We start from the raw sequence: 12203 nt of genomic DNA on the forward strand, positions 1-12203 counted from the left end.
AAGAAAGAAAATGAGAAGACTGACGATATCTAAACTCCCTGCTAGCTAGGAATAGTCTCTTCTTTCCTTGCTCCAGGTTCGACATTTTTTGAGCAGCAGCTTGCAACCATGGGCGGGGCGCAACTGATAGGAGCGATAGGTCATGGTAGTCCTAGAGGTACTAGGAAACTACAACTCCCAGGAGGCCATAGGGCCATTGTCGGGTGCATGCTGGGAACATATCCATTGCTTCATTGTTAAAAGAAGCTAACGACAGGTAAACCTTGCGCATGCCCAGTCACCTCCCAACGCCTCTCCTTCCCACTTGCGTAGCTGGTCTCTCACTCCCACCACCTGAAGCGTCTGGTGCTTTAGTGAATTAGGGTTGACTCTAAGGTCAGCAGTTTGAATCCCCCGGCTGCTCCGCGGGAGAACGATAAGGCTATATAATCCTGTAAAGATCTAGTCTATCCTGTAGCACAGCTACGAGTTAGAATCGACTCAATGGCACTGAGGGCCCTCCATCCCCTTTTTAGGAAATCCGGAGGGGACGGGGGCCTATGTGAAGCGCGTTCCCAGGGAGTGTATACCAGGAGCGAGCAAACACGCCCGTTTGCAGCATAGTGCAGAGGAGGGGACTCAGACTTCGTTGTGGAGGCAGCAAATAAGAACTCTAAACGGAGGCGGATGGACGTCACGTGCGTCCTAACGTCACCGCTGCAGGGTTTGAAGCCCTGCGCAGGGCCTGGTTGGAAAGAGGGTAGTTGACGGACGCACGCGCACTGTGTCCGCAGAACCCCGCCTCCTCCTCGAGCTCCTCCTCCCCCTCCTGCACCACCCTCCCGGAAGTGCTACCGCCCTCGCGCCCACCAGCGGGGCACCCCCCGGAGGCCGGCCCCGCCCCCGGCCCCGCCCCCCGCTCTCCACCCCCTCCTTGGCTCCGGGCTCCGGGGTTGGGGCTCTGGCGGTGGCTGTGCCCGAGTCCGGCAGCCCAGATTTGTTCTCCGCAGCGCCAGGCTATGAGCGCAGGTCCCTGGCGTCCCGCTCCGGCCACCCGAAGCCCGTGCTGGTTCCCGAGCGCTCTCGGTAGCCTGGCCTCGCCGCGCCCCCTCCTCCGATGGCGGCGGAGATCCAGCCCAAGGCGCTGACCCGCAAGCCCATCCTGCTGCAGCGGGTCGAGGGGTCCCAGGAGGTGGTGAATATGGCCGTGATCGTGCCCAAGGAGGAGGGCGTCATCAGCGTCTCGGAGGACAGGTAGGGACCGCTGGCGATCTGCCTGGACGAGGGGCGGGCCGGGCCGGCAGCTGCCCCGCGTAGCTTTGGAGGCTGAGCCTCTGGGTCCACGCGAGTGCCGGCGTGAGACGTGTCTACCCGCCTCCTGGAGTCTTGCACTGCGCATCCTGGCGGTGCTGCCAGCCAGCCTGCGCCGCTGTCACTGCCGGCCCCGAGTCCGAGTGGCCCCGGCTACCGGTGCGCGGGACACGGTCCTCGAGACCCGTCCTGGAAGCGCCGGGAGCGAGAGGGCGGAGCCGCCCTGGCCTGGAGGTGTGTGCGTGCCGGTGATGCTCTGAGCAGCCTTTACCAGACAAGGCTCTTTGGGGTCCTCTAGGCTTCTTAGGGCTCCAAGTTGAGAAAGCAAATGCCAGTTTCCTTCTCTCAGACGCCCTCACTGGATCTTACGAAGAGTGTTGTGCATATTGGAACTTGTGAGAAGAATAACTTGGGCTTCTGAGGGTGCTATCTCTTTTCCTTTATTCCAAGGGAAGTGTCTGGAACATGCAGAACCAATATTGCAAGTAGCTCTTGAGGGCCTTTCCTTTGCCAACTTCCTTTCTTTTTACTCTACTTTGCTTACTTTGCAAAGTGGAGCTAGATGCTTTGCCTTCAGCATTCTCCTGCGTTCAAACAATAACTGTGTGGCTTCAACTGAAATGTCTCTACTATGCAAACTTAAGGCTGGCAATGCTAATTTCCAGAGAGGAATGCTAGCTGAAGGTAGTAGTCACTTACTAGCAATAATTTTTTTTAAAAAAGAACTATCTTCGCAGAAAACATAGGCTTCCTTAATTTGATTTCAAATCATATTCTCGTAGAGATTAATTTTTTCCCGTGTGACTCAAAAGTACAGACGTAAAGCAAGAAAATATTCATTACTATCTGAATAGCCATTTCATTCTTTTAGATACAGTGTGGCCTTAAAACATTTGCCTTTTATATTTTAGGTCCTACAGTTTTACTTGAGTATATTAATGATATAATCTTATCGACATCACACTTGATACAAATGGCATTTGATTCATTACCTATATAGATTCAATGGAAAACACTGTAGACCTACACCAAAGGCAAGCAGTCAGTAATGAGCTGAAGAAATTCATGACTGAAAGAAGGCTTATGTGAGTTTAATATTTCAAGAGAGAAAATTCTTATTGTAGATACTGCTTCTCGACCCAAATTAAGTTGTTTTTTAAAGAAAGATATTGTTGACATCTCTTTCCCAGGCTGTAGCTACTAGGGATAAAATGATTTAACCTCTTCTAGGACATCTCTAAGTTCATTAAATCAAATCAGGAAAGGAAAAGATAGTTAAACTTAAACTCTTTTTATAATAGTCTTGGCATTTTTTTCTTAGGTTTGTGATTTGGGAGTAGAGGTAGTAGTAATTTTTTCTTTGAGTTGAAAGGGGTAGTAGAGACTATTTTCTCTAATGCTTGATTTTACTGACAAGGAAATTTGGGTCAGAGAGGGTATATGTTAACCATCCACATTCACTTCTTGTTGAGAGAGCCAATATTAATTCCTTGTCTCCTGATTCCCATTCCAGTGTGTTTACCTTGCAGGAATGATGAGTTCAGTGGGGCGTGTTTCAGAAATGTTGAAGTGGTCTATATGAGAGAAAACCAACCAACCAACTCACGACCAATGAACCCATTCAGATTCAGAGTGATCCTATAAGACAAAGTACAACTGTTTCTTAAGGGATTCTGAGGCTGCATATCTTTATGGGAGCAGACAAACTCATCTTTCTCCCATAGTGGTGTTAGGTTTGAGTCTCGTGTTTAGCAGCTGATGCATAACCTGTGCCACCAGGGTGCTTAGAAATACCTGGCTTAATTTTCATTTTCTTAGTTAACAATGTAAAGAATATAAATTTATTATGGAGAATTAATGTTAAATGAACAAGACCCACACAGAAATCCTGGAGTATTCATTTTTTCAGTATCAGAATACAAGCAGTTAAGTGCTTGGCCATTGGCCAAAGGTTGGCATTTTGAACCCACTCAGAGGTGTCTTGGGAGGCAGGCCTGACAATCTGCTTCTGAAAGGTCACAGCCCTGACATATAATTCACATATCATACATTTCAATAGTGTGAACATATTAGAGTTGTGCATGTATCACCACAATCACTTTTAGAACATTTTCTTTTTTCTTGTATTCATTAGCTCCCCAGTCTCTCCTGCCATAACACCAAGAAAATATTAATCTAGTTACTATTTCTAGAGAGGTACCTATCCTATATTTCATATAAAGAAAAACATACAAAAACACAGAAACAAAAAAATCTCATAAAAACACAGATAAACAAACACACAAACAAACAGAAAAACCAGTTGGAAAACTAACAGAAAACAAAACTAGAGCAAATTAAAAGTGGGTCAAAAGGGAGAACAAAGGATAAGGTGTTAAATTTTAACCCAACATCTGCAGGAGTTCACTTTCCAGTGCACCTTCTGATAGCAAGGTTACTCACGTCCCTGGTTAATGATCACAGGAGATCCACCGAAGGCTCAGTCATGGGGTGAATATGCAAATTGATTTGGGCTTCTACTGTCATCATTCATAGCCTTTTGCAAACTAGGTGCTCAGAATTTAAGCGCTAATACCATCCATTCACTCCTGCAGTCTTGGATCGCACAGGCTGGTGTGCTCTTCCATGTGGATTTAGCTATCACCTCACTTAGATGGTTGCTTATTTTAAGATAGGTCTTTAAGATCCCAGACACAATTTCTTTTCTGATAGCCAGGGCACCGTCTGATTTCTTGTTCACATTTGCTATAGCACAGATATCTTCAGTGATTTTTTTTCACGAGGACATGCATTGAGGAGGGCCATGTCATAACTAGTTGTTCTTACATTTGGGCTACAATTAAGTATGAGCTCAAAATCCATTCATGTATCTATGGTTTATGTATGTCCTTGGTTCACTTTAGAGATATCATTATCCTTTTATTTGGGAACAATATACATCATCCCATGGGTATGTACTAATTCTGTTGATGTATGGAACAGCTTTTTAGATAAAAATACTAGGATTGTTGACCTGTATAGATAAAAATTTCAAGTGACTGGACACGATTTATGCAAACAATGAGGGATGGATATAGGCCAGAACTTTAGTAAACCTCCTTCACAAAGACAGACTTAGGCCTGCTAGACTAAGACATGTCATAAAAAGTCAAAGAGAACACAAAAGCTAATATGCTAGTTCCAAGTCACCGATCATTGAGTACCCTCAAGCTAGAGAGCCGAACCAAAGACCATTGACCTCCAAATCCATAACTCTGGGATAGCAGTCATCTGCTTCTTCTCACACTAAGGAGTTTCAGCCTTAAGTGCGAGGACTATTTAGTTCCAAAAATGAGCTACAAGTAAGTTTAAGATAAAGTGCAGTTTGCTCAGGGTGTTTTCAATAGTCTTGGTAGGACCTGTGAAGGATATGTGAACCTCAAAAAGACGAGTCTAAATCCTGGTTGTCTTTAACATGACACCTTGGTCACCAAGGGCTGGATGGAAAACAGGTCAAAAGCACCCAATTAGGAACTGAATACTGGCTGTAGTTTCCGATTGGTGTGGCTTACGTAAGGAATGTTAGGCATTTTTCCCAGTGGCAGGTTACTGCACCTGATTTACTCACCAACGGAGGTATAACCCCCTTCTCAAAGACAGGCCTACTCATCACCCTTTTCTGGACTTTTTTTCATTGGGGTTCACTGAGCACTCTTGTAGGAGTGTGTATAGATTTGAAGTGACTGTAGAACAGTGTTATATAAACCATTACTTTTAACCACCTGTGGTAGCAGCTAGTAATTTTGAAATCACTTATAATGTGTCTATTACTGAATAATGTTGTTAGATCAGCGGTTCTCAACCTGTGGGTTGCAACCTCTTTGAGGGGTCGAACGACCCTTTCACAAGGGTCAGCCAACTCATCACAGTAGCAAAATGACAGTTATGAAGTAGCAACAAAAATAATTTTATGGTTGGGGGGGTCACCACAACATGAGGAACTGTGTGAATGGGTCGCGGTGTTAGGAAGGTTGAGAACCACTGTGTTAGGTGCTGTCCAGTCGCTCGTCACCAACATAATTTAAATGCATTGATTCTTCTTCATTCTTCCTTATACAGTGTCCAACTTTCACATGCCGATGAGGTTATTGAAAAAAACATGGCTTGGGTCAAGCACACCCAAGTCCTCAAAGTAGCATCCTTGCTTTTCAACACTTTTAAAGAGGTCTTATGCAGCAGATTTACGCAATCAATGCATTGTTTGGTTTCTTGACTGCTGCTGCCATGAACACTGACTATGGATCCGAGTAAGATGAAATCCTTGATAACTTCAGTCCTTTCTCTCTTTATCAAGATGTTATCAGTTGTGAGGATTTTGTTTTTCTTTACATTGAGTTGTAATCCATGTTGAAGACGTCGCCCTTGATCTTCATCAGCAAGTGTTTCAAATCTTCCTCACTTTCAGCAAGCAAGGCTATGTTATCTCCATAGCACAGGTTGTTAATACACTACACCTTCCTCCAATCCTGATGCCACACTTTTCTTACCTAATCCAGCTTCTGTGATTATTTGATTAGCATACAGATTGAATAAGTATGGTGAGAGGATGCAACCCAGACACACACATTTCCTGATTTTAAACCACGTAGTATGCTTTTCTTCTGTTCACATAACTGCACCTTGATCCATGTACACGTTTTAAGGAGCACAGTGTAATGTGATGGGATTCCCATTCTTCTCAAGGCTATAATTTGTTATGGTCCACAGGGTAATGGCATGACTGAATGATAGTATTCTGTAAGTTCTTACAAAACTCGGGGCTACTTTTTTGACCTCTGACCCCAACAGCTCTTTATCTATACCTTTGAAAACTCTTTTAACATTTTCTATTTTAAACAGCACTATAGATACTATATGTCTGTTTCTTTTTCCCATCAGCCCAGTAAGGAGCTGTGCTTGTTTTAATCATTGTAATATCATTAGCGTCTGTCTTAGCTCTTGGCACATAGCAGGCCCTCCACAAACATCATTTGTATCAGCAGTTCATCTACTTTTTGTTGTGCTTGCTTCTGAAAGTAATGGAGCTATTTAATCAATTAATGTAGACGTTTAATACTTATTGAGTGAGCTTTACGAGAACCTATGGAAGCCCTATATGGACAAGTGTACACTGGAGGGATCATGATTGGATTGGGAGCTTTTTCAAAAGCTGCAGGCTTGAAAGGTTATGCACTGCCTCACCGAGTTTCTAGCATGAGCCAGAAATGTGTGCACACAAACCTGGTGAACTCGACAAGGTCTCTGTTCTCAAGTCGTTCATCATGTTGGCCTGCTGCCATTGATCGATTTGGACTCATTATGTGTTGCACTGCTAACTGCAAGAGCAGCGGTTTGAACCCCTCAGCTGCTCCTACCCAGGGGGGAAGACGAGGCTCTGCTCCATCAAGATTTACATCTTTGGAAATCTATAGGGGCAGTTCTTTGTTGTCTTATAGGGTCACTGTGAGAGTTCACCATTTAGTGGAGGGAAATTTTAGAAACTAGAATTGATCATCAATTATTTAATGAAGCAAACCATACTCTCTAAGGTTTAGTATCAATGTCTGCAGGAAAGAAGCATGATGAAAGAAATAAATGAACAATTCCTTCAGTGGACTAGTGGACCGCACAAACCTGTCTTGACACCCCTCAGACCAGGAAGAACTAAATGGGGCTTAACTACCACTACCAAGTGCTCTGTAAAGGGTCCCTGTAGGAGGCCGTGGTTACAATGGGAGAAAAATATAAAACAGAACTCAAAATCCTCGAAGAACCCTGGCTTACAGGTTGGATAGCGACTTGTAGGACCACTGAGAACATGGCCCTTAGTCACCCCTCAGGTCTGAAAGGGAACTCACCCCTGTGTTAGAATAATCAACTATTTAACATCAAAAGGGCACCACTTACTCAAGCACCAAGTTCAGAGACTTAGGAAAGAAAGAGGGGTGGAAACAGGAAAAACAGGGAATGAGGTACACTTGAGGGGATTGCAGTGGGTGAGTTGAAACAAAATTGTTCAATGTAAAACTGATGATTACCTCTCCAGGTCTTCACCTAATTCACAATAATATATATTTTAATCTATTTTTAAAAAGCGATTACAGAACCTAATGGTACAGAGCTATGATGGAGGACCCAGGCAACCTGACTTCGAAGATGTCATGTTTGCGTCACCCTGATGGAACAATCTCTGAAAGTTATTTCCTTACTCTTGTGCCCTCCTGCTGAATAATAGCCCCCCAGATTTTCAGGTCCCTAGTCTTCCAAACCTTTAAACACACTGCCACCAATGGTGAAAGAAGCTTTGCAGATAGGCTTACACCGGGCATCTTCAGATGGACCATTTATCTAGGGTTACCCGGGTAGTCCTAGTGTAAATCACAGGGATCCTTGTAAAAGAGAGGCAGAGTGAGATTATACGTGACTACGTAGTCAGATACTGCTCCAGGCCTAGAACTGGCATACAGTAGGTACTCAATAAATGTTAGTTAAATGCATAAATTGCTTAATCCGAGGCAGCGATCATTTGAATGGAAAGAATGCAATGAACAAAATTCAACAATATCTTGTGTATACTTGCTAGGAACCGTCAAGTCGGTGCTGACTCTTAGCCATCCCATGCGCAGGACTGGGCACTATGTATTTGTCCAGAATGGAAGACAGAGATCGTTATTAACAGTCTATGACAAGAAGCAAAGAAGATTTCTAGTTTCATTTTTAATTTGATAATATGATACTAGCCTGATTATCTTGTGTACAGAACAGGGAAGCAGGTAGTTTTCTTTCTTTTTTTAAACATGTAGTTTTCTCTGAAGTCTTCCATGATTACTGTGTTAAGTTCTGGGTGGTTCTGGAAAATTTGTGTCTCCAGGGGTATAACCACGATAGGGAAAACCTATTCTTGAAACCTCTTTAAGTGCAAAAATTTAGGAGAATGATTTGAGCAGCTGCCTTTTAAAATTTTGACTTTCTAATAGGTCGATTTTAAGCTGTGTTCTTTGTAAGTTCTCTGAGGGCAGAACCTCCATATCAGTAAACCTGATTAACATTGCCTATCACATAGGAAATAGGCAGTGTATGTTTACTGACTAAATTAGGTAAAGCAGATTCATCATTTGTTTAAAATGAATGGACCTCGGGACAGATTTAGCTTCCATGAGCAAAGATAATTGAGGTAGAATCAGAGAGAAACTTACTTTAGGCCAGGGTCATAATCCAATTTGGGAATCTCTAAGGCCCATTTCTCCTCCTTTGACTGCTTGACTATTTCTTAAAAAGACATGTGAAATTAACATCTCTCATTTTATGAGTCCTCACACTGTTTTACCACTGGTGCTTATTGTGAATTGACACCGATCTCAGTCAGTTCGCTTTCTTCAATCATTAGTTTCACTAATTGACTTTGGTTCAGCTTAGTTGAGCCGCTAATGAAATTCTGTGTATCATTTATTTCGTAACAGCTGCATCAAAAATATTTTAATGGAAGCTCATGTCTTTCTCGTGCAAGCATAGATCTGAAAGTTGAGAACTTTTAAAAATCTCTTTTTATTTTTTATTAAATCATTTTATTTGGGGCTCATACAACTCTTATCACATTCCACATTTACATCCATTGTGTCAAGCACATCTGTCCATTTGTTTCCCTCATCATTCTCAAAGCATTTGCTTTCTACTTGAGCCCCTGGTATCTGCTCCTCAGTTTTCCCCTCCCTCCCCCATGAACCCTTGATAATTTATAAATTATTATTATTTTGTCATATCTTACACCATCCGATGTCCCCCTTCACCCACCTCTCTGCTGTCCGTCCTCCAGGGAGGAGGTTATATGTAGATTCTTGTAATCTGTTCCCCCTGTCTCCTTCACCTTCCCTCCACCCTCCTGGCATCGCCATTCTCACCACTGGTCCTGAGGGGTTCAGCTGTCCTGGATTCCCTGTGTTTCTAGTTCCTATGTGTGCCCGTGTACATCCTCCTGTCCAGCCAGGTTTTAAAGATAGAATTCTGATCATGATAGTGGGGTGGAGGTCGGGGGAAGCATTTAAGAACTAGAGAAAGTTGTATGGTTCATCATTGCTACACTGCACCCTGACTGGCCTGTCTCCTGGGACTCCTCTGGAAGAGGCTGTCCAGTTGTTTACAGATGGACTTTGGGTCCCCAGTCTGCACTCCCCCTCATTCACAGTGATGCGATTTTTTGTTCCTTGATGCCTGATACCTGATCTGTTCGACACCACGAGGAACTCCTTAAAGGGATATTGTGAAGTCAGAAATCAGCACAATTAAAGACCCCCATCTAAGCTAATTTTTGATGGGAATATAACAAAATGTTCAGCCATGGACTTGAGCTCCATCACATGGTGGTGGTAATTAATGTGTTTCAAGTCTTCAAAGAGAGAATTTGTCCCATATGATTGCTAAACATTAGCCCTTACACTAAATTTATAATATGAGGCAATCTTTTTTCTTTTTTTTTTAACCAGTAATCTGTCTGGAAGGAGTCAGCCTCTATCTCTCTAAAATACAGAATACAGATGGAGTTTTTAAGAAAGGATCACTATGAAAAACTTGTTCCAAGGAAGCTTACTGGCTTCTGATGGCTCTGATTTTCCTACTTGATTCATATAGTTAAACCATATTTTGTCCAGTACATCTCTATCAGTGACTACTCATCTGGATATTGCAGCAGGATGGGACATGTGAGAGTGGCAATTCTTTTCGATGTACGTATTTATTTTTAATCATTTTGTTGGGAGCTCTTACAGCTCTCGTAACAGTCCATACACCCATCGTGTCGAGCACATTTTGAAAGTAGCAGTTCTTACTCTCCTGAAACCAATGATTGCCATGTTGACAAGCTATCTAACCTCCAGCGCAACTAAGCTTACTTTGACAAAGACAGATGGGTTAAACTCGAGGCTTTTATTAGCTGGGGGACTGTAGATCAAATCATTTCCAATTAAACAGAATGAAAAGATGTTAAAGGAAGCATTTTGACTCGGATGACATCTTTCCATGACTCTTCACTTTGCATCGTGCTGTGAGTGATAGAAAGACTTTGTTGTTGAGAATTGCCCTGGTGCCATTAAAAACAACAACAACAACCACAACATAACCAACGTCTTTTGGAATATTAAAACAGTCACATTTAGAAATCAGTACTGACTTCAAATAGGGATCTGTTACTATATGGAATATCCATCTAAATTATGTTTTAGTGTATGCTTACTGGAAACGAAACTGACTCTCAAACTAAGCTCTTCCTTAGCCTGTTTATTAGAAAGGTAATAAAAGAGAGGCAACCCTTGGTTGTTTGTGAAGGAATTGTTCTCCCAGGAGAATGCAACAATTCACCGAGAATTTCCTCACGTGAAACCAACTTACGTTGCTCAACTTAGGCAAACACTTTTGACCTTTTCTTTCTTTCTTTCTTTCTTTCTTTCTTTCTTTCTTTCTTTCTTTCTTTCTTTCTTTCTTTCTTTCTTTCTTTCTTTCTCTCTCTCTCTCTCTCTCTCTTTCAGGTCAGAGGGTTTACTTATTCAAACTCTTCATTTAGTCATTAATAAAAGTTAATTTAGAAGTGTAAAAAACTGATAAATAATACTGAAAAAAGACGGGGGGGTAAAGTAGCTTCCTGGTCTCTTGTTAGGCAAGGCTGCTTTATGTAGGCTGCCATACATACATCAATTGAGCTCTTATGTACCTTTTCTGGGAGCAGATGGAAGCGGTTGCTCTTGGGCATCTCCTAGACCCTTTCAGCACTCAGCCTTAGAGTTCCTCATCTGATCAGGACGGGGCAGGATTTTGGCATCTGCTGTGCCCATACAGTGTGGGAGCGTGGACAGAGGAGGACTGAAAGGAATTGAAGCTCTCAGTGGAAACAGTAGCCTTCAACAAAGCAAGTCCTATGTAGAATGTAAGATGTAATGCAGGAAACCCACTGCCATGGAGTAGGGGCATGAAAACAACCAGCCAACAAAACACAGCCACTGGCCTGAGTCAGCTCCGACTCAGTGGCCTTATGTACAGAGTAGAATCGCCTCTTTGGGTTTCTGAGACTTTAAACCTTTATGGGAGCAGATAGCCTCCTATAAAAAACTTAGGCTAAGCACTGGAAGGGTAATCACAAGTTCAGCATTTGAATCCACCAGCAGCTCCTCAGGAGAAAGATGAGGCGTTCTATTCCTGTAAAGAGTTAGTCTCCGAAATCCAATTCCATTACCTTTTAATTCCATTTTTCTATAAACTTTTTGAAGTCCCTTGAGGTATGTGTCTTTTCTTTTCCTTCAGTTTTCATTCATACTTACTTAATGAGTGTACCTAACTATTTGGCACTGGACCTCCCATCATGAGCAAGGCATATTCTGCTTTCAAGGTGTTGTTTGTTTGTTTGTTTATTGGGGCTCTTACAGCACTTACAGCAATCCATTGTGTCAAGGAAATTTGTACATATGTTGCCATCATCCTTTTCTTTTCTTTAATCATTTTATTGGGGGCTCATACAACGCTTATCACAGTCCACACATCCACCCATTGTGTCAAGCACCTTTGCACATTTGCTGCCACCATCATTCTCAAAGCATATGCTTTCTACTTGAGCCCCTGGCATTGGCTCCTCATTTTTTCCCCTCCCTCCTTTTGATGACTTTTAAATTCTTTGTTCATTTACTCCGTGAAGTCTTTTGGTCTTTAACAGTTCTTGCCCATATATTCTCTTTTATATAGTAAAAATATTAATCCTGTGTCTGTCATATATCCAGAGATAGTCTATACTTTGCCTTTTTAGTTTTTGCTTACAAACCATTTTTTTTCATTTTATTGGGGCTTATACAATTCTTATCACAATCCATACATAACATCAATTGAGTAAAGCACCCTTATACATTCGTTGTCCTCAT

At 42.6% G+C, this 12203-nt stretch overlaps 1 protein-coding gene across 1 annotated transcript in view; it reads left to right on the forward strand.

Annotated features, from left to right (window-relative positions):
• The first annotated feature begins 899 nt into the window (after positions 1–899).
• The window catches only part of WDFY2 (WD repeat and FYVE domain containing 2), a 211489-nt gene continuing 200185 nt past the window's right edge, over positions 900–12203 (forward strand). Inside the window, exon 1 of the mRNA XM_075563489.1 lies at positions 900–1233. Coding sequence (XP_075419604.1) covers positions 1097–1233 — 137 coding nt within the window. The 5' untranslated portion in view covers positions 900–1096. The remainder of the gene's footprint in view (positions 1234–12203) is intronic.

Source organism: Tenrec ecaudatus, chromosome 11 (genome assembly GCF_050624435.1).
Source record: "Tenrec ecaudatus isolate mTenEca1 chromosome 11, mTenEca1.hap1, whole genome shotgun sequence".
Taxonomy (NCBI): Eukaryota; Metazoa; Chordata; class Mammalia; order Afrosoricida; family Tenrecidae; genus Tenrec; species Tenrec ecaudatus.